Source organism: Nelumbo nucifera, chromosome 4 (genome assembly GCF_055504915.1).
Source record: "Nelumbo nucifera cultivar China Antique chromosome 4, China Antique-T2T, whole genome shotgun sequence".
Classification (NCBI taxonomy): domain Eukaryota; kingdom Viridiplantae; phylum Streptophyta; class Magnoliopsida; order Proteales; family Nelumbonaceae; genus Nelumbo; species Nelumbo nucifera.
The window spans coordinates 21,821,089-21,845,102 of record NC_142652.1 but is presented as its reverse complement, the minus strand read 5'-3'; the positions used below and the strand labels follow the sequence as shown (position 1 = coordinate 21,845,102).

General features: G+C 34.3%; 1 protein-coding gene across 10 annotated transcripts; it reads right to left on the bottom strand.

Moving 5' to 3' along the window:
- Nucleotides 1-1,120: 1,120 nt before the first annotated feature.
- LOC104597879 (E3 ubiquitin-protein ligase At3g02290-like) lies at nt 1,121-22,367 on the bottom strand. Of its 10 annotated transcripts, none has more exons than XR_016085873.1 (7): nt 22,107-22,338; nt 20,920-21,318; nt 19,256-19,675; nt 18,824-18,933; nt 5,863-6,062; nt 5,606-5,740; nt 1,121-1,329 (listed from the first exon to the last, which is right to left on the bottom strand). XR_016085873.1 is itself a non-coding variant. In XM_019197906.2 (5 exons), the coding sequence occupies exons 2-5, from the start codon at nt 21,028-21,030 to the stop codon at nt 15,872-15,874; spliced, it is 660 nt and encodes a 219-aa protein (XP_019053451.1). In that variant the 5' UTR covers nt 21,031-21,318; nt 22,107-22,320; the 3' UTR covers nt 15,850-15,871. The 10 variants fall into 10 exon arrangements, 5 of the variants coding, with proteins under 5 accessions (XP_019053451.1, XP_010257945.1, XP_088760488.1 ...); XR_016085872.1 differs by having other exon boundaries at nt 1,127-1,329; nt 20,917-21,318; nt 22,107-22,337; XR_016085871.1 differs by having other exon boundaries at nt 1,131-1,329; nt 19,256-19,682; nt 22,107-22,337.
- Between the last annotated feature and the right edge of the window lie 1,647 nt (nt 22,368-24,014).

Genomic DNA, 24,014 nt, shown 5'->3' with positions numbered 1-24,014 from the left:
CGGCCCTCATATAAAGTTTGAGACCGGCCCGATCATAAATTTGGAAAAAAAAATATTTTTTCTTTTTAATTTAATTAAAAATTATTTTATTTATATTAAAAGATTTTAGAGCCTAAAATAATAATGAAAGATCTCATTATTATTTGAAAAATAGAAAAAAATAAATAAATAATATATTATATTATATATATGCTTTTTATTATATAATACATTATCAAGTCGAGTTTTTTTCAGAAAGTCGGAGCCCAATCCATAAAAAGGTCAGGCCAATATTTTAGGTCGGGCCAGGCCGGGCCATTGAACTACCCAACCCATGAACAAGTTTATATCCAACGAACCCTTTGGTCCCCGAGAAGCGTGTACCCTTTAATACTAGTACTCGACATCTATTAAGAACCTATTAGGCAGAAGAAAGGTGAAAATTAAAGAGAAGCTAACGAGAGCTTGTTAATTTTTAAGGGTTTATTCAAGAAAAGTGTTAAGTGGCGTTTGATAACACTTTTCACATGTATGAAGTTATTTTGCTTTTACAAATGCTAGTGGCATTTGGGTTTAGGTTTGACTAGAGGATTTAAAACACAAATTCAAATCTAAATTGGTAAGACCTAGTTTCATGTCTTACCAAAATCAGATGCATTTCAGATGTGATAAAATGACATTAATGCCCTTATTATTATTAATATTTAACAACAACAACAACAATAATAATAATAATAATAATAATTATTATTATTATTATTATTTATTTAATAATAATAGTAATAATACTTTTTATTTAATACTAAATATATTACTATTAAATAATTATTATTATTATAAAATTATAAATAATATCATTTTAATTTAAATAAATAATAATGTTCAGTATTAATATTTATATAGTAATAAGAATACTTCATAATATATTTATCAGTAATAATTAAAATGTTTTTATTATTCCCCAAAATATTGATTCTCATTCATATGAGAGAATTGGAACTATCATCTTAGCTATCAATAACTTTTCCCCAAAATATTGATGCAAGTGTTAGTTGCATTCATCCTCAGGTAACGGTATCGCATTAATAAAACTAGGGTTCTTCAACTTGGGAATACTAAGTATCGTATAATCAATCTCTTCTCTATACCAATAGTACAAGTAGAACTCAAGTCCCAACTTTAACTCTCCTCAGAGGTCCTGAATAACCCCGGATTTCTCCTGAACATTAGACATGCATTCCTCTTCGTACAATAGTAAGACCCAGTTCTTGTAATAACCTCAGCTTTCGTTCAAGGGATCTTTTGACATTAGCAACGAGAAATCTAGGTGCCCTTTGGACATCAGTTTAACTATAGAAGAAGCAAACAATAGATTAGATTGCGTTTGGAAATGATGCAAATAAGTGTGAATGCAAATATGTAGAATGTAAATTGGGTTCATATAAATTACAAAGTTGGGTTAGTTTTACATTGACAAATTTACCTTCTTATCAAATAGACTTTTAGCTGTAATGGATGCAAACACAAATTCCAATAAAGCATATGATTTTTTTTATCAAAATCTCACTTGAATGCAAATTTACTTCTTTTTTATTATTGTATTTTTACATTTCATTATCAATATAAACTAGTGAATGACCCTGTACTAAGTACGTGGAAGTTTTATATATATATATATGATTCATATTACCATTTTTTATTATTGTTTATAAACTGCCATATTTTAAGACACTCATAGGGTCCACATAAATTGACCCTTATATGTCAAACCCATAAAGTTATACGGGTCACTAAATTCAACTTGAACCATTTATTACTTTAATGTAACCATTATTATTATTATTATTTATTATTAATTTATTTTAGTATTTAATTTAAATTTTTTGTTATATAGTAATAATATTAACTAAATTTGTAATATTTAAATATTTACTTAAAATATTTTTTCCAACCGACTATAATTATTATATAATAGAATTTTTAATTCATATTTTGAATTTAAGAATAAACATTAATGATTTGGCTTAACAATTTTAATGGCTGTTAATAAATATTGATTATTATTTAAGGTTTAATTACTATATTCGGTAATTATTATGGGGCATGCTTTGAATAAACACTAATGATAATTGATGATTGTTATTTCATTTTTTATTATTTACTTAATTAAGTACTTGATTATTATTATTAATTATTTCTATAAATAATTGATTGTTATTATTATTTACTTAATTCAATAATTTTTAGCAAGTAATTATTTGCTTTAATTTGAATTATTTCATTTTTTAATTATTTATAATAGACATTTAGGGTGGTCTATTTATTTGATTTAAGAAACTTACCATGTTTTATCTAGACAATGTCCCCATACTAAGTAAGGGGCAACTATAGTATCATTGAATTTTAAATTTACTATTTAACAATAAAAAATCAATGTCCTGTTGAGCAACCCACCCCCAAAAAATTATCAATAACTTTGAAATCATTAATCTATTTATAAAATAGTAAAATTAGATAGATGTTTACAATAATGTCACCAATACTGCTTAATATTTAGGGACATATGAATGGATAAAAAGCATTTAAATAATATCCATTCAAAGAGGCAATGAATGAAGAAAATCATTTATAGAATTGCTAAGAAAAACAATCCATGCTAAATAATATTTACAAATGCATCCATCCTCTGAAGTAAGAGATGAAAAATATATGACTACAATCAAATCATCATGTATGACTACAATCAACTGATAATTTAATCAGAACTCCAAAGCCCATCCAACAGAGGAAACATGAAAGAGAGGAGAATAATGGGACCATCCTAAGTATGGAAGTCACCTCCAAGTTAGGTGGCAACACTTCTTTTGTTTGATCATGGTTATAGATTTTAAGTCTAAGCTCTCCACAGTGCATGTAGATTGAGTATAATTTATCTTTAGGAAAAAGGTAGGGAAACATGTACATAACATAATGCTTTGTTTGAATAATGAGAATTGGGAGATAGAAATAGGAAATGTAGGTTGAAATTATAATTTTGGGCATGTTGATGTGTCAAATTCAAGTCAATTAGAATACTCATAAATTTTTAGCTCATTCATTTAGTAGCAATGTGAATATTTTTTATTCCATGTTTGTATTGAGTAATATAGATTAATAATATATTAATAATTATGAAATCAGTAATAATAATAAGTATATTATTATTACTATTATTTACTAATAATATATTCTTATTATGTGTGTATTGATTTTGAAATCAATAATATTAAATTATTATTATTATTATTATTATTATTATTATTATTATTATTATTATTATTATTACTATTATAAAATAATTAATTTGTTATAATTATGATTTTTAGTTAATTCCTAAAATAATAATTGCTTTTATATTTCTTTTAGTTTAACAATAATGGATAATTGAAAGTTTATAATTTAACTTTAACCAAATGAAATATTTATCGGAGAATATAATAGTATTAATTATAATTACTTATAATAATAATGTAAATAAATAGCACTAATTATATTATTTAAAAAATAATTAATATGAATTAATATAAATATAAAATGATTGTATCCCGATTAATAATTTATATTATTAAAATACTTATTAATTGTCATTAATTATTTAACATTCCGAAGTAATAATTATCATTGTTATAATTAAGGAATTAATTATCAGTAAGTGATTATAATCAGTAATTAAATTTTATCAGAAATCATTATTATTAGTAATAATTAATAATAATTATTGATAATAATAATATAAATATATAATTATATTAATTAATATAAGTATTAATTATAATTACTAATAATAATAATATAATTAACTATTTCATATAAATGTATGAATTATAATTTCTAATAATAATTCTAATATAAATAATTAACATTAAATATTTATTTTCAAAATATTTAATATGAGTTAATATAAATATAAAATGATTATTTTTGAATTATTAATTACCATTATGAAAATCATTATTAATTATCATTCTGAATTAATAATGAGAAATATTATCAGTAATTATTTAATATCAGTAATTAAGTATTAGCGGTAATTATTATAAGAAATTATTATCAGTGATTTATTATTATTAATTAATAGCTGAAATTAATTAATTATAAGTCATTAATTATTATTAGTACTCGTCTCTTTCAAAAAGTTGACTCATCATCATCGTCATGATCAATGACAACAACTTGATAAATACATAATTTGGTAAAAATAGGTAAACATCATTAATTTTTTTTTTTATCTTTTGAAAAACTGAATAAGAGAAAAATTGCAAATAAAAAATTATATGGATTTTTGCAAAAAAAAAATTATTGAACATAAAAAACCAATTATTCAAAAATAAGGTCGTTAATCAAAGAGTATTTAAAATTATTCAATAAATAATAACTATAAGAAATTAAAATTATTAATTAATTATCTATCTCAATTAAAATGTGTAATTTCAGCAAATAATTTTAAGTAATTAAATTTAGCTATTAACATTTTTTTAATATTAATTAGTATTATTAATAGATTAATAATATATTAATAATTATGAAATCGATAATAATAATATTATTATTATTAACTAATAATATATTCTTATTATGTGTGTATTGATTTTGAAATCAGTGATATTAAAGTATTATTATTATTACTACTATTATTATTATTTTATTTTTTAAGTAATTAATTTATTATAAATACAATTTTTAGTTAATTCATAAAATAATATTTGTTTTTATAATTCTTTAAGTTTAACAATATTGAATAATAGAAAGTTTTATAATTTAACTTTCACTAAATGAAGTATTTATTAGAGAATAATAGTATTAATTATAATTACTTGTAATAATAATAATAATAATATAATTGTTTTAACTAATATAATATTATTAATTATAATTACTTATAATAATATAATTAATTATTTCATATAAATGTATGAATTATAATTTCTGATAATAATTATAATATAAATAATTAGAATTATTTTTTTTCAAAATAATTAATATGAGTTAATATAAATATAAAATGATTATTTCTGAATTATTAATTACCATTATGAAAATATTTATTAATTATCATTTCGACAATAATGAGCAATATTGGGAGTAATAAATTATCAGTAATTATTATAAGAAATAATAGTTGGAATTAATTAATTAGAGGTAGTTAACAGTAATTAATTAGTAATTAACAATAATTAATAGTAGTAATTAATAGTTGTAATTAATTAATTAGAAGTAGTTAATAGCTGGAATTAATTAATTAGTTTAATAGTTAACTTTAATTAATAACATAACTTCCTTTTTTTTAGGAAAGGATTGAAAGTGGGAGCTTCCCACTTCTCACAACTCTACATGGTGGTAGGCTCCACTCTCTATGTTAGTGGGCTCTTTTCTTGAACTACCACTAATTAGAATTTGACACATGTTCATTTTGTTTAAACCTTTGAAATAACAGGTGTCTGAATATAAATGAGCCACATGTCTGACTATAAGGAGGTTTGGCCTGAAATCATTATATGTATATATATATGCATTGGTATGCCATTTATTAATGCAAAAATGTAATGTTGCCAAACACAGACAAAAGTGAACCAGAATATAAATTTACCTGAACTGAGATTTACACCATTTGCATCTTTTCCAAACACAGCCTTAGGATTTTTCTAGGTCTTTTACCCGATGCAAAAAATGGAAAGCTGAAAATGCTTATGCTTTGGAGAGAGAAAAAGAAGAAAGAGAGAACCTGGAGATATAAAAAATACGATAAGAATAGCAACATGAGAGGAAACGTATTGAAAACGAGAATTCACATTTGAATTTTTGAGAATGCATAAGAAATTGCAACAAGGCAGAGGATGGACAAACCTTTGGAACTACTGAAAGTGCACTCTTTACAAATTGATAACTCCCTGCTCTGATGAGAGTGGCTTTTATTGAATAACGCGAGAATTAATAAGCTGCCTTAATTTTCACCCTTTTCTATTTAGTAGACGTGTAGATTTGTTATTCGAGGGCACACGTGAGCTCCGGATTTCATCTGTGAACAGTTTTACTCCTTGTCTTTCCTGGAATGAATGGAAAGTTAACTCAACTCGTGAACAAAAGACATCGAGCAAAAAAATTTTAAAAACCCAAACTGTTTTAATAAGGCCCTCGCTTAGAGGCTTTACACAGAAGAAAACAACTTCCGGTGCAGAGTAATAAAAGTAAGATATTTAAAAGGAAAAAACTTTTTAAATGACAACTTTCTCTAAAGAAGGTCCTGGGGGTGGTAAAGTCTTTTAGCTGGAAGGGAAATACTTAAGAAATGGGCTTTTGGGGAAATTAACTCAGGAGAAAAGGTTAAAATTTGGGGAGATCCTTGGTTAAAGGATTCCCCAGACTTCAGGTTAATGGGTCTGATCCTGGAAGAAATGGTCCTACTTGGATAAAAGACCTCATCGATCAAGAAAGAAGATGCTGGAATATAAATATCATTAGGGAATACTTTACAAAAGAATATGAAAATCAAATTAAAATATATATATATATATCCTTGGCTTCTGGTCATTGGGAAAGACTAATCTGGAAAGGAAGTGCGACTGGAAAATTCACTGTAAAGTCAGTCTATTTCCTTGCAAACGGAGAAAGGTTCAAGACCCAAACTGAAGATCAATCAATCAATTTTCAGAAACACCAATCAAAGTAGAGCGCCATGAAAGGAGTTATGAAAGCTAAAAATATACCCAAAGATCAAGAACTTCATTTGGAGATGCTTGTGGGATGCAATAGCAGTCAAGGTCAATTTATCTAAAAGAAAGTTATCACACTCCAATATCTGCCCAATTTGTTCCCAGGAACCAGAAGCAATTATGCATGTTCTTTTCAAATGTGGCCATGCCAAAAAACTTTGGTTTGGTTCCATTTTTGGCTATAATTCAGAATCTACATCAAGTGATTTTAAAAGTTGATTTGAAGAGTGGATTGTAATTTGCAGTCAAATGAAAGACATTAAGGATGAGTTGCTAAACTATTCGGCTCTATTACTTTGGGCAATTTGGAAGAGCAAAAATAAATGTGTTTTTGAAAATGGCACTCCTAATCTGCACTGAACCCTTTTATCCTTTATCAGGGCAGAAGGAGAGGAAGATGATTTTGGTGAAAAAATAATAAAGTTCTTTGCAAGTACTTAAAGAAAAAAGACTAGCTTTTTTATGGAAGCCCCCAAAGATAAATGTTTTGAAAATTAATATAGACGGCAGTTTTGTTTGTGAAGGCAAGACATGTTTTAGAATCGTAATTAAAAATCATTTTAGTTGCTACAAAGCAATTAGCTTTGGTCCTTCTACAATAACATCACTCTTCAAGCTGAAAATATAGCTTATCTTCAAGGAAGTAAGTTAGCAAAGAAAATATGCAGGGGACCTTTTGTGATCGAAAGCGACAACAAATCCTTAGTGCAGGCCACCCTGGCTTCAGGGCTCAAGATGTTTGTTTCATTTGTAAAGATATTTTGGACACTTTCTCTTTGTAATTTATTAGTTCACAATCTAGCAAAAAAAAGGGTCATCTGAATCAGGTGTCTATAATGATGCAATCCCTCTTTAGCTAGCGAATTGGGTGGATTTTCCACCTCCCTTTGTAATTATGCTTTAGTGTTTTTCAATGAATTTGAGATTTTCTACCAAAAAAAATTTTTCTCACGCATTGACTTTCGTTCACTCTAGGCCATGTAATAGAGGAGGCTCTGCTGTCGAACGTAGACAGCCAAATTAATTTTCTCCGTAGATTTGGAGCCATCATCGATGGATCATTATCCTTCTCTCATTCAGTAACCCTAATTCTTGAGAGTGAAGAGAAATGGCTACACTGTAAGACTTCAACAACAATGAGCTAAGAGTTCTCTTCACACCGCTTGATGTCTTCATGGAGACAATCAACAAAAATCCATCGATTTTTGTCTTCGTTTTCACCTCCCTCTCCTTTCTTCAACTGGGGATATTGGTAGTCGGTTAGTCACTGTATATCCCCTCCCCTCTGATCATATCACCCTCAATTTTGGTGATGACTCCAGTGGCTCTGTAGCATATGATGATGATGGCCGGAATTGGATTGGCAATGTCGGCTCCAACTTGGTGCTCCCAAACCAATACGACAAATCAGCTACCTCCACAGCCTCTGTCCAAGACCCTTCCCCCCCCCCTCAAGTCTCCTACATGACTGCTCAGATCTTTCGTCAATGCTTTACCTATAGTTTTCCACTCAAATCTGCCGGCCCCAAGTTTGTCTGGCTCTTCTTCTATCCAGCTTCGTATTCAGGTTTGAACAGATACCAAGCTTCCTTCTCCATCGCCTCGCCACCGACCACTACACTCTCCTACAAAACTTCAACCCTTCTCTTACTACAGATGCTCTTTTTGTGGCCTACATCTACAAAGAATTATGCATTACCACGGTAAGGAATATACTATCTTTAACTTTCACTCCATCACCCAATACTTCTTCGGACGATACATATGCTTTCGTAAACGGAATTGAAATTTGTTCGATGCCATTCAATCTCTACACTCACAATGGAGATGTCTCAATCCGTTTGGTTGGCCAGAAATATCTCTAGTATACCGATAACAGCACAGCTCTTGAGACAATTTACCAATTGAACGTTGGCGGGAGTAACATCTCGCCCCAAGATGACACAGGCATGTTTAGGGAATGGGTGTTAGACGACGCTTATATATTCGCCGCTGGATTTGGTGTAACATCATTCAGCCCTGATATTACTCTAGCATTAACATGCATACACTGCTCCAGCAGGAGTCTACAGCACTGCCAGAACCATGGGTCCAAATTCCCAAATAAATTTGAATTATAACTTGTCATGGATATTCACCGTCGATTCTGGATTCGATTACCTCGTTAGGCTCCACTTCTGTGAGATTCAACCAATGATCCCATTACTCAACCAGGGAGTGTTTAAAATATTTATCAATAACCAGACAACTGAGGAATCGACAGATGTCGTGGGTTGGAGTAATGGAAATGGGGTTCCGGTGTACAAAGATTATATTTTTTTTATAATTGAAATGATTTTATAAAACAGCAATAGACAATAGTACAAAGTACTCAAGGAAAGGTACAAGTTGCAACCTCTTCGGGCTAGTTAAGTACAGATTTCCAAATTAATAACAACTTACATAGAAGCACAAAAAAGATCTTCCCTAGAAACCCCCTGTTTGGCTAAAGTATCAGCCAAAAAATTAGCAAACCTACTAACCCATTTTACCTCAACTCTCATATTACTGGTTAATCACTTTACTTTTTTGATGAGATCTTTGTAGCCCCAAATGGAGGTATCCAAGTTTCGGAGCCACCTGGTTACCACCTGAGAGTCCCCTTCAACTAGGAGATGTTCCACCCCAAGCTGGTTGGCGATCTGAATTCATTGTATTGCAGCAAGGATTTCTGCCCTTGTAGAATCCCCCACTCCCACCGGTCCTGAGGATAGGGAAATTATGTTGTTGTCCTTATTTCTCAGGATACCCCCTATACCTGAAGGCCCGGGGTTGCCTTGGCTACTTCCATCAAAGTTCAGCTTGATGACACTTTCCAAAGGCAGAATCCATTCTAACAGAATTCTATCCTTCTTTGTTGAAGTGTTAGCTATTACTAGTCAATTTCTCCACAAATCATCAAAGGAGAAGTCATCAAAGATATCCACAATTTTCAGCCAATGGATTGCTCTTGTTAGGATACAATCCTTCATTTCATCTAACCCTCTTTCATTCTCTAAGAAAATTCTTGCATTCCTTTCCTCCCAAAGAGTCCACGGAGTGGCTGCCCTGACACATTTCCACATGACCTTACCTCTTTTAGTGTGCCAAACAAAGACAGATGGGTTGAATAACAAGCTTAAATCAGAAGGCAAAGACCACCTACCTCCAAATAAACAAAGACTCCACCTCCATATAGCTATAGCAAAGGAACAGGAGATCAGCAAATGGACACAGTCCTCATTCTCGGCCTTACACAAGGAACACCAATTTGGGGAAAGCAAAGTGATGGTTTCTTTTTCTGTAAGTTTTCCAAAGTATTGATCTTCCCATAGAAGACTTCTCAGCAGAATACAACAATTTTTGGGGGAATAGGTCGTGCTAGACTTCTTTGACAGGGAATCCTTGGGAAAAGGGGTTAGAATTGAGGGATTTTAGAAAAGAAGAGCAAGTAAAAGTACCTTTTGGAAGAGGAGTCCAAACCCTTTGATCAGAAGAAGTGGGGTCCAAGCAAACGGATTCTAGTAAATGAATTAGCTCAATAACACAATTTGACTCACCATCCCTTAACCCTCTACGAAATCCAAAGTCTCAGTTTAAAGATAAGGGGTTTAACGGGCTCGGGAGAAAATTTGCAATTGGCTCATGTTTGTGAAGGGAAATGGAACAGAGCAAGGGGAAACAATCTTTGAGGGGTTGAGTACCCACCCAAACATCCTCCCATAACAGAATAGCATTACCAGAACAAGCATCATACCTGATGAATCTGAGGAAGCGAGGGAGAATACCATGTATAGCCTTCCAAAGTGTAGTAAGGGTAGCTCGGCGAGATATCCCGGAATCCCAACCATTTCCTGCACAACCATGAATGCTTGCCACCACCTCTTGCCATAATCTCTCTCTCTCTCTCTCTCTCTCTCGGGGCCATCTCCATAGCCACTTCCCAAGAAGGGCTACTTTCTTCAGCACTATATTCCCTATCCCTAAACCCCCTTCTTCCTTTGGTTTGTTAGCTATCTCCCATCTGATCAAGAGATCATTTTTCACCTCTCATGGTTCCCATAGAAGTCCCTCATTCTCTTCTCCAGTTTCTTAGCCTCCCTTGGAGGAATCCTGAACACAGAAAGGAAGTAGGTTGGAAGGTTGGCAAGTGTAGCCTTAATTAAAGTCAGCCTACCCCCTATTGAAATGTAATTCTTTTTCTAAGCCGCCAAGCACTTATCAAATTTCTCCACAATAGGGGCCCAGAAACTATTTTCTTTAGGGTTGGCTCCTAAGGGTAGCCCTAAGTATGTCAAAGGCCAAGAAGAAATATTGCAACCTAAGCATTCTACAATTGATTCAATCTTCCTATTTTCCAAGTTCACTCCAGCCACACAACTTTTATCAAAATTTACCTTCAAGTTGGAGACCCTCTCAAAAGTACTTATTAAAATCTCAAGGTTCACTTTGCTCAACTCAATCCCTTCACAGAAAATAACAATATCATCAACAAACTGAAGGTGAGTTACTGGAATGCCTCTGCTCCCAATTCTCCATCCCTTTATTTGGCCCTCCTCATCTGCTTTGGAGATCATCCTACTAAAGACATCAGCAACAAGTGTAAAGAGGAAAGGGGAGAGTTGATCCCCTTGTCTTAAGCCTCTATTGGCTAGAAAAAAGTCCTTAACCACCCCATTCACCAACACTGAATAACGATAAGAGTTTAAGCATCCTCTTATCCAATTACACCATTTATCCCCAAATCCACGTCTTCTCGACATTTCCAGCAGGAAATTCCAATCCACAAAGTCATAGGCTTTCTCCAAGTCCAGTTTGCAAATAAATCCTTTCATGCCCGATCTCCTTATCTCTTCTACACTCTCATTTGCAACAAGGATCTGATCTGTAATTTGTCTATCCTGTATAAAGGCTCCTTGTGCTTGGATAACAAGAGAGGGGATAACTACTTTGATCCTCCTAGAAAACACTTTTGCTAGAATCTTATAGATGCTTGTCACTAGGCTAATTGGTTGAAAATCTTTGGGGTGTCTGGCATCATTCTTTTTGGGAATTAAGGCTATAAAAGTGGCATTGATTCCAAGACTCACAAAATTTTTATCCTCAAATTCTCTAAATACTCCAATTAAGTCTTCTTTGACTATGTCCCAACAGTCCTGATAAAATGCCATTGTAAATCCGTCAGGACCCAGTGCCTTAGCCCTATCCATAGAAAAAACAGTTTGTTTAATTTCCTCTTCCTCAATCATTCTTTCCAGCCATCCCTTATCTATTTGGTTCAAAGTTGGCCAATTCTCCTCCCCTACTATTAACCGATTCTCTAAGGGTTTTTGAAAGATGGATTTGAAGTGATCCACAATCCTACTGGCAATTTCCTCTTGAGAGGTTATCTCCACACCATCAACCTCAAGCTTTAGTATCAAAATTTTCCTCCTTCTCCCATTAGCCAAATCATGAAAAAATTTGGTATTCCCATCCCCTTCCTTGATCCACTTATGTCTGGATTTTTGTCTCCAAGAGATCTCCTCCCTCAACAAAGTCTCCTCTAACTCCTTTTTCAGTTTCCTACTCATTTCTCTGTCTTGCTCATCCATCATCCCTTGGGATTCTTTTGCATCTAACTCCTCAATCTAAACCAATAATCTAGCTTTTACCTCCTCCACTCTTCCAAATTGAACCTTATTCCATTCTTTTATTTTGCCTCTCAACCTTTTTAATTTTTTGTGGAATCTAACTCCATCCCATTTCACTTCTCTCAACTCTTCACTCCACCATTCCTTAACCTTAGGCAAGAAGTCCGGGTGTGTTAGCCACATATTTCAAACCTGAATGGTCTAGATCCATTACCAAGAGGTTCTTGTCCTACTTCTATAGGGTAGTGATCAAAGGTTATCCTAGGTAGGGCCTTAGCCACCAAACCTCTCCAGTGGCTCTCCCAACCCTCATTAAATAGGAACCTGTCAAGCTTTGAGCAGATTGGGTTTTCTTAGAAGTTGGACCAAGTGTAGGTAGCTTGTAATAGAGGAAGCTCCCATAACTCACAGGAATTTATGAATTCATTGAACTTCCTCATACTACTTGTAATGGCTTGCCTAGGATTATTTGACTCATTTGTGAATCTTATTGCATTAAAATCACCCCCCAAACACTAAGGACCTTCCCACAAACCTTGAATCCCATGAAGCTCCTCCTAGAACTCATTCCTCTCTCTGTGATTATTTGGACCATACACATTTGTTAGCACCCAAGTAAATCCATCTTCCACCATTCTGAATTTCAGGGATACAGTGAAGTTTCCTATTAGCTCCTCTACTGGTTCTCCAAAGTCCTCCCTCCACAAAGTTATTATTCCCCCCGAGGCTCCCCACGACGGAGCTGAGCACCATCTTACCCCTCTTATTTTCCAGATCTCCCTGACCCACCTTCTATCCAGTTCAGCTAATTTTGTCTCCTGCAACATCACAACATCAGGTCTTTCTCTTCTAAGTGGCTCCTTAATCGATCTCTTTTTTCTAGCACTACCCAAACCCCTTACATTCCAGCTTATTATTTTCATTACATCTCAAAAATTTAGCCCTCCAATAAAGTGTTCCTTCATTTAGAACCCTTCTTTCTTTCCCCTCTACCACTGAACTTGATATCCCCTTTGATGTCCATTATTAGTTTCTCTACTTCAGACTATTTCTTTTTCCTACCCTTGTTTCCCACTGACTTCATATTCTACCCTTTATTTCCTAATTCCTGCCCCAATCTATTGGTTCTTGCCTCTGATTCAGGGTTTTTTAGAGCCACCTCTATCATTTCCTCCTTCTGTTTATATTCCTCCAACAGGGCACAAATCTACTCCCAAATCCATTCTAACTCCTCTTGTTTCCTTTTTAACAACCCAACTCTCTTCTCTGATCGGACTCAATCATTATCAATAGCCACTTCCCTATTACCAGTTGGTTGGTCTGGTTAGGATTCCAAGACATCTGTTACAGGCAGAGAACCCAAGTTAGTATCTAAAACCAAATGGGCAGGCTTACCTGGAATTAGCATAGATGGTTGCATGTGAACCGGCTGCTGGGTATCAATTCTTGGAGTTAGGACTAGGCCCTTCCCCTTTTCCGGACTCAGCTATGGAAGCGGACTAGGTACAACCAATACTTCCTCACCCTCTACAGTCAAAGAAGCTTCACTTCTCTTTCCCTTTGCGTGAATCCTTAGGTAAGGCTCCAAGTTTGATTCATGTCTCTCTGGCCTGATGTCCTGACTAGGCTGCACATATGGAATGGACTCGTTTATTGGTTGGGATGCACTCCGCCTTACCTCTTTCAGTGTTCCCAACTCCACCTGTCTTTTGTATAGCATACCCAGTTTGGGAAAGATCTGTTCTCCGCCTGTCTTTTGTATAGCATACCCAGTTTGTACAAAGATTATATTGTGTATATTCAGAGTAACGGGGGCACGACGGCCGATCTTCAAGTTATCCGATAGTAGAAATAATCCTGCGGGACACAATCCGATGGTGCACACGAATTCACCCCAATCATCTTCTTGTTCTGCTCCGTCCAAATCGTCACTTAGAATTCTGGATGGTGTCATTGCTATTCTTATTCCATGTTTCTTTCTTATCTGCTACTATTATTGAAGAGGGAAGTGGCGATCATCTCGGACTTGGTGAGTGGACTACAAAAAGTGATACGGTCATGGTATTATGGATTTGCTTCCTGATTTGGTTTTAAGGTCTAATTATGCTTGTTTCCTTTAAGAGTCAATGTGTTCGCTGAAATTGCAGGTGAGCATGGCGAATGAAACAATCAAATTCAAACGTCCAACCATGTTTGATGTGATGTGGTGCCTGGACTTGGGTTTCCATCCACAGGGAAAGCACTGGTTTGTTCTATAATGTAATTATGTAGCTATGTGAAGAGACTATTTTTCTAAGATATATCTATCTATGATCTATCTATCTATCTATTTAGAAAAACAAATGAGGTCCCCTCACGTCTGAGAACGTCAAGGCAAATTTGCCGCTTGTCATACCTTTGTGAGTGTGACAACAGGTTTGTCCACAAGAAGCAAAATATCGTGGTCTTGCATTGGATGACTCAACCCTCAGAGAGTGCCAAATGCTAAAAGCTAGAGTGATATGATTTACATTTGCTAGATGCAGGATGCAGCCTCGCCCGTTGGCTAACTGGCTCGTCGACGATTGACAATATTCTCAAGGAAAAGTTTTTCCATCCGGCTGACTAAAACCTAAAGTTGTCCTCTGAGGCTAAAAGCTTAGGAGTTCGGATGTGCTCTCCACACAAGCCCCACAGGCACATCAGCCCATGCACTTGGAACATCTCCCATCCCATGTGCCTGTGCAGAACTCTCTATGGGAAGCCCATTCAAATTCAGAAGTTAGAACTAGAATGGATGGCCTGTACTCCCAATGAAACGAGGCATAGACTTCCCTACATGGAGCATCAGCCCACAATACAAACTACAAAGGGTTATAGGGCTGGAGTTCACTGCTTTCTGTCAACCTCTACAGAGTTAGGCATAGAGCGCTGCTAAGGACTCCGTCTGCCCTCCGGCCTCCGGTGTCCCTACAAGAAGTTAGCTCGCTTCAGACGGGTCGAACCAGGATTATATTGTTCATTTTTCTCCCCTGGCCTCAGGCCCTCAGGTGATTTTTGATGTTTCAAGTTTCAACCATGGGATTTGGGCAATGGAAACTATGAGATTTCAAACGAAGAGTAGTTGCCCAAATGGGATGTAGATTGTAGACACCTCCAATCAAGTTTCACAGTGACAAATTCAAGATCGCAAATCCATCTTGTTCTGACCTTCTTGGTGCTAGTGCTACCCAGGAAGGAAGGAAAATGATGTTTCTCATGCATCTCCCGAGTCCCGTCTTAAAGGGCCATTCATGAGGAAACAACATCATCGCAATAAAACGTCCTTCGTTCTCTAAAGCACCCTTCAAGATCACCAAAGCAATTTTGATGTGGCAGCTTCCATGGCACATTTGACCTCATGTTTAGCAGAAAAGCTACCGTGCCTAAAAGGGTATGTCCAGATTCTAGAGCACCTTCGTTTGAATGCCAATTTCAACAATAACCCAAGATGTTTCTGCCGTGCATTAATAATTACCATCTCTGCATATAAATAAATGAAAATTCCCATAAAATGGGTAACAACGCTTAAGAATGCAGGACCCAATTCTCCCACACAAGGTAAAATGTTTCAGATGACAGACCGTATAAAAGAATTTAAGGCAAACAAGAGCATAATCCGTATCTGGGCCCATATGGTCTTCACACCATCTATTTTCATTTCTTTCTCTAAATAAAAATTAAATTACAGAAACTGTTAGGACTGTCAGGTGTGTGTGTGTTAGAGAGAGAGAGAGAGAGAGATGTTGCAAAGCATGTACTCGTTACAATCCATATGCATAATCTAGCATTTATCTTATGAATTTTTTATACCAGGGGTATTCACAGAATTTACACTTTCTTTTGTATCTTTTCCTCATTTCCAGTTTATCTTGAGTAATCATTAACAAAATAAACCTTTCAAGTAAGATCAAGTCGTTTCATCAAATTCCATTACCTAGAAAAGCAGCCAGATGAAAGGAAAAATGTTAGAATGCTAAGAAAAAAAACAACAAATATAAAGCATAATCAGAACTGCAGTAAATTCGAATTCTTCCCTTTCCATTTTAATCTTTTTTTTTTTTTTTGCCTTTTATTTTCTTAGAACCTAACTGACCAAAAACTACCTTTATGACTTTCAAGAAGCATGAAAAGCAACAAGTATTGGGTACATTTCTAGTCAGAGTACATTCAAACTCTACAACAGTAAAATCCGGTTCCTGTTGGTCTGCAAAGTAAAACTTTCAATTTCAAAAAGACAAAAAAAAGTCACTTTATACAATTAGAACCCCCCTCCACCCCTCCCCCTAAAGTGTAAAAAAGGGAAAAAAAATCCAACAGCGTACATGTAAAAGGAGATAGAAAGAGAAATGAAGAAAAGAAACCTGAAATGTGTGGACCAGGGCCAGGTTAGAAGACACCTCAAAAAGTTGTACAGAATCGGTACATTCATATCATCTATATTTTTTGTATGTATGATAAAAGACTACTGGCTTAGTGACATAGTCATTCATATATAATGCACCTCCACTGATTTCTAAAATGTCCTTACTCCTTCAGAAAGCTTAGGCACCCCCTCCCACCATATGAGTTTCCATTCAAATTTCTTGATTAGTCTCTATAGATGCCTGCCTGACTACAAAAATTCGAGAATCTCTCCTATCGTACAGACCAAAACACTGCCATGGCTAGAGTTCCACAGCATTTTTCCCCTATCAGACACAGTTTTCACAATGAAAAAGCACTTTATACTAATTCATAATCTAATAGCAAATTGCATATCAAAGAACTCAAGTGCTAGCAATCTCAAGTTAAACAAACCAAACATGACTTAGCATGATTTGGAATTGGATAGCATTGCCCCTTTGTTTGATGCTTCTTATGTCAGGCTACCTAGGGTTGGGCACAGTTACCCAAAGCAGAACATTACAGTATCATCTGGCATTGTACCATAAGCCATATGGTATGATATCAATGGAACTTAGCAATACATAACCTGGATATATCAGTACCAACTATGTTACCAAGAGTTGATCAATTATAGATGCACCATGCATGTTTGACATTTGTTGGACAAAAAACCATCTGAAGCATCATATAAATCCAATCTATGAGGGATGAGGTCCCTGAAAGAGATGTCATCACCAAATAATTGTGCATCCTCAAATTCTTAACTTCAAAAGATAATGTAGTTTCAGATTATTCATACTGCTATAATTTTTCATGAATGACTTGTGGGTGACCTTTTTAAACATATAAGTACCACCTGGAATCAAGCAGAGACAACTATCTCAACCTTTTTCTAAGCACTGATTTTTCTTTGTGTTGAGAATGTTTTCTCAACATCCATATCAAGATAAGATTCTGAGGGAAGGCTGTTGTCTTCCCTGGGTTTAGTTTAACGGAGCAGGTGCTTTTTAATGCCTCTTGTTGGCTTAGCAGAAGTTATTTTGATTGGGATTGTGTTCTTGCTATGGTGGCTGTAGTAAAATCTCCTCAGCATTCTACTTGATTTGTTTTCTTTTAATGAAAATTTATTTTTACTACCAAAAAATACTTTGGCAACATAAAACATGGGTATTTCCTTTATGTTGCACAATCAATCATCATTCATTCATCTACCTCCTTTTTATCGAGCTTCTCGCTTTCTATTAATTCTCACAATCTCATTATTGTACCATCACAAGTGACAAGGCATGAGAAAGCTAGCTTTGTTTCATTCAGTAATTTCTTTTGTCAATAAATTGCAGTCCATCTATATGTTGCTACTCCCTATTTCTTGGCAATACATGCTAGCAGGTAGCTTTGACATTTGCCTTGTCAAGATTGCCACATGAGAAACTTTTCAAGAGATAAAAGTCATCTCTATAATGTAAACAGTTTCAACCTTTTGCAATAAGACAATTATCTGTTAAAAAAAAACATTGATAAATAAAGACCAAATCCAAGATTGCCATTTTCCTGGATTGATTGAGAAATACCTTGCACTTGTCAAATTCTACTACTCATACAGCAAGATGTGCAAGTGCAATTAACTCTTCCAAAGATACCTCCTAGGATTCATCTAGTTTTTTTTACCCTTGTCTTTTATGACAGCAGAGGGTGCAACACCAATCACTCACATTATGTACCATCATCTCAACAATTTAATTATGGCCTCCATGATTTGGCAATATTATCTCAACTAACAAACCAGCTCAAACCAAATCAGTTGATACAAGACCAGACTTGCACATAGTTTACAAGCTCCAGTATTTTTTGATACTGGAAAAGTTTGGCCTTGCTGACTGAGTGACTGGGCTAAGATTTTTAAGGTTTGTCTTTGACACTGTTTTGGCAATATACATACAAGGAAATCAGCTAATACTCCAGAAGTCCAGATGATAAAAAATCATTGTGCATGAATGAACAAACAAGTGCACAAGACATGATAAAGAAACATGTTACCTTGCCACAGACAGGGCAGTTTTCGCTTCTCTCCATCCATTCATATATACAACCAAGGTGAAAATGGTGGGAGCAATGGGTAATTATCTTGGGGTTTTCTGAAGTATATTCTGAAAAGAAAAACATAAATAAATAAACAGGGGTAGAAAAGGCCTAACCACATAAACTTGAAGCTTTCACTTCCATAAGTACACAAAAATATAATGCAAATCCCTACCAAAACTATCAACTTCCTGGTATCATAAAAGCATGAAAACTTCCTAAGTGACACAAAAACTCTCATATGTTAATTACAAATTGAACAGAAACAATGAAAACAGCTCCACTCCCAACTAGTGTAGGATGTCTGACTTAAATCCATAAAAGAAAATGGGGGCAAAGAAAAAGAAAAGAAAGTAAAAATGAAAGAAAAAAGAGGGATTGCAGACATACCCTCAAGGCACGTTGGACAGACATCATCGTCTTCTGATGATGAATAAATATACCCAATTCCACTAGTCAATTTTTCCAGTGGATTTTTCACTGAGGACTCTGAAGGATACTCCTTTGATCTCTTTTCATAAGTAGACCCATTCCCTTTGTCTGCAATGCTTGGTGATTCTAGACCTGTATCAGCATCACTTCTAAGTGGTTCAGACTCCTCATGCAAATGACTTGATCCCTTCTCATGTCTGGAGATCAATCCATCTTGTTGTGAACGGAAGCATCTAGGATCAGAATCATAAGGCAAGGGCCTTGGAGGAGAACGGTACATGTCACAAAGAGAATTATCAAGGGATGCTGAAGAAGTCAAAGATGTAGCTCCCTGAATTGATGAAGGCAGAGCATGCACTTCCCCTCTTTGGAATAATGCTGTGTACTACAGAGAGTCATTGAGAAGAGAAGGAAAAATTGAAAAGACATTACTTGGTGAATATTGGCAAAGAAAACAAACAAACAAATAAATAAATAAATAAAAGGAATCATAGATGAGATTCAAACTTCACTTCCTCATTACTGGATTGGCCTACATCATTTCCAGTCCACCATAATTACATGACAATATAACTTGACCATCCATAAAACAAGCTTGCTTATGATTAAACAGGCTTGAGTCTACAAACTAGGATTAACACATGTTTTTCTCTACAAATCAACACTAGGCCTAACTTGAGTATCCAACTTATTCTACATAATTTATCCATCCTAAACTGTTGAACATGTGAACAAGCACATTTGAACTCAGTAATAACAGGCTTTCTAGCATTTTTGCCCTAAATCCCACCACTAGTTCATATGAATCTTTTGGGATATCATAAAATTTGAAACCTAGAGGACTAGATTTCACCAACTCTGTCAAAGATGAGCAAAAGGATGAGCAAAAATTTTAATTAAAAAAAGAACCATGGAAACAATACATGGGACTAAGTAAAGTTTACGGGAACAGAAAGCATGGGATAAGACACAATAAGAAGCAAATTTAAAAACTGGAAACTTTGTAAGTGTCCATATGAAAGTGGTGTAACACCTGCCCCTAATGTAGTTCTGATGTTTTTAATCAAGCATAGCTAAATTAGTTCCACATAAAAATTTACTTCCCAATAATCTGTAATTCCGAAAGTAAGTTATTGAAAACCCTTTGTAAATGCAGAACAGTCTGTAAAATGCCAATCTCCAATTACGGATATGACAGAGCCTACAAGCTATTCCAAATCTCCAACTACAATTAGAATAGTCCAAATATTCAAGAGAATTTATGATATAAATTACATATTCCCTAGGCAGTTGAGACCATTAATTCATATTTCTGTTTGGATTATAATATGAGAGTAATGGAAGAAAGAAGAAAAAAACTTGATAAAAGGACTGGATACTCGTGTCATTCTTAATTCTTGATGAAAGCTCCCATGCTAGAACTATGAGGAAGTATAACAGTAGCCAAGATGATATGAACAAACTAGAGCACCACCTAAATGTGTATAATCCAACTAGTATGTATCTAGAGATTAAAGAATTCAACCAAATTATTTTCACAAGATAAATGTAATAGTATTGATCAAAAAATAAAGAAAAAGAACAGTATAAAAAAGAAAACTAAGATCCCTGAAACATACTACATTGAAGAAATTCTGAACAAAGCATCTGAGGCAGATACAGTTTCTGCGAACTGACGGGTTTACATATTCTTCAAAATCCTCAACATGCAAGCAGCAGCATACAGAACCCATAATGCGGCTTTGATTTCCTTTCTACCTTAGAGCCTCCAAGATACCTCTCCAATCTCATTCACAAAATTCCAATATATTAGACACACTCGTCAAGAAAAAGAAAACGGGTTTCTTTGCTTCAAGGGTATGAAGATAATGTAATACGAGAGAGGACGCCAAGCTCGTAGGAATCAAGTTCTCCACGAGCCAGTACCCTCTCTCTTATAACAAGAGAAAGCAGAACCTCTTTGAAAAATCAGTAACCCTTGGAAATTCAGGGCAATTGACAAATTGAATATTTTCCTTCACCTGTAAATAAGAATAAGTCCCAGAAGAATAATATCAGAAAGGAAGAATGTTTGTCTTACTGAAATGCTGCGCAGCTAGAGCTCAATGAGTTAAACATATTTGTAGAAACCAATTTGAAGACATATAATTATATCGAATACTCAAAACAATTATCAAAACCAAAAGTCATCAACAACAGTCATATATAACTATCATTCTTAAAAAGAATAAAAAAGTTACATGCAAAAAATACATAAAATTCTAGAAATCAAAAACAAAGGAAGTGCTTATAACAATACGGATACAGAGTCATCAAAAACAAAAACGAAGTCCACCAGAAAACAAGAAAGCCAACGCACACGAAAAATTTTACGTATTTCTTAGATTTCGCAACTTACAAGTTCCAACAGATACATCATACACTTCGTAGTTCATAACTGAATCTTCTGCGTAAATCAGAATTATTTGCATACACATCAATGAAAGGGGAAAATTCATTGAGAAACAAAGCATGTTCTCCCATACGAGTAATTCAGCAATAAAAACGAGCTTCGAAGAGAGGAAGAGAGGAAGAGAAGAAAAGAGAAGCTCCATTGGAAGAACAAAAACAGAATGAATAGATATAGGCCCCATAGATATATTAACTACACATAGACCAAAGAAACAAAAGACACCCATATTAAACTTGCAAGCTTAGGTATCATCAGAATTTTCCACGGACCAAGATAAAATGAAAATCACATCAGAACATGAGCAAGCAACAAAAGACGGAGAGAGAGGGGGGGGGGAGATAAGCTTAAGAAGAATACCTTGAGAAAGACAGAGACGATCGATCACCCCCAACAGAAACCGAAATTTCTCGACTTTGTTCGAATGCTTCGATTCTTTCCTTGGCGTTCGAAATTCCGCCGATAAAAGCAAAAACTGTAAAACACACACGGAGTAAAATGAACCTGGTGACAGGGGGAATGCATCCTGACCGTGAATTGATGTCAAATTCACGGTCAGGATGCATCAGGAGTACTCCGTAAAATTGAACCTGGTGACGGATTGAAATAAAATTCGAGTAAGGTGCACTACAGTTTCGTCATATAATTAACAATATATATTTATAAAAAAAAAAGCTTCCAAAAACCATAATATAATTAATAATTTAAGACAAAATAAGAATGACATCACGCCCCTCCATCAATCTACCGACTACCGTACCAATAACACTCTTTAGACATATTGGACTCAAATCAAGGACCCCACGATATTAATCTACTACATAACTAGGTTCCATTAGCAGCAAAAGCCAAAAAATATTATTATTGTGATTAAATTAGAAATATAGACTACGGTAGTCCGTTACTATCAATAATTGAGAAAAATAAATAAACAAAGAATGGAAATTTTGAACCGTCAATGCTAACAAGTAGGGTTGCAAATGGATCTGATACTATTCGATCGAATTCGGTTCATTTTTTATTTGCATCTTTGGATCGGATTGGATAATTGGATCCGATCAAATATTGGATCGGATTTGGATCATCCTTTATCTGATGTGATATGTTATATATTTATAAATATATATAACACATATATATGTTATTTATTTATTTATAAATTTATTATATTTTTTATTTTTTATAAAAAACATGTATATAATGAAAATAATTTAAAAAAAAAACTTGTTTTTTTGGCATTACTTTATTTAAATTAATATATTTTATTTTTTCTAATAATTTATTAATTTTTAAAGAAAACTAGTCAAATCAAATCAAATTTGAAGATCCGATAGGATTTGAATTAAAATCGAGTCCTATCAGATCGAATCAGAACTAGCATGAACAATATTAGATCGGAATCGAATATACCCTAATACAAATATGATATGATTTGTTTGCATCCCTACTAACAAGGTATTCGATTGGAATAAGGATAGTTACCAAAAAAAAAATTAGAGTAGTGATATGCTTCCAATAAAATGTTTCCAACACTCTCCCAACTAACCACTGCAATTGTACATTGATAACATCTCTCTTAGGAGTTGAAATCTTCCTGTCAACAAAACATGTTCTAACCCTCTACCAATGACATCTCACCATCAGACTGAGATCCACCATGTATGAGATGTGCAATGTAAGATTATGTTGGTATGTTATTGAAATATATTTTATTGACGGATGATCTGTATTCCTCTCTTACATTCACCATTCATTAGAGATGTTCCTTATGTACTTGTTGTTGTTGGAATAGACGAATAGTATTGGAAGCTTTATTGGTAGCAGATCTGAACTCCTTCGATTAATCTTGCTCACATGGAATCGCGTTTCCCACCGAGGAATCCTAGTGATTTTGGGTGGTTTAATTGGAAGCATCTGATACTAACGTTGGAATTTCCTCTTTTACAAAGAAAAGCGATATAATGTTGTCTTATGCAAACATGATGCAGTTTAATGGAAAGCCGGATCTGCTCATTGCTGACCACAAGGCTCTGTAACATCTCTCCAAGTTGTTGTTGGGAGATGCTTCCATTACACGATTGGGATGTATTGTTAGGCATGCTAAGTGAGGTGCATATGTGAATTATAGTATAAAATCTTATGGCCATGCATTAGAACATCTCTTGTACTTTGTATTGATTTCACATTAGTGTTGGCTTCAGACAGGGCAAAGCCTGTTCCAGCAGCCTTTACTGCCTTGCATGTATAATATCTCCTGTACTTTGTACT

Coding starts and splice junctions, on each gene's coding strand:
- LOC104597879 (XM_010259643.2), bottom strand. CDS start 21,030: ATGGGTTCTGTATGCTGCTGCTTGCATGTTGAGGATTTTGAAGAATAT. Junction 19,683..20,916: donor TTCAGAATTTCTTCAATGTA/GTATGTTTCAGG, acceptor GACTCTCTGTAG/TACACAGCATTATTCCAAAG. Junction 16,335..18,823: donor ACTGCCCTGTCTGTGGCAAG/GTAACATGTTTC, acceptor CTGCTTTTCTAG/GTAATGGAATTTGATGAAAC.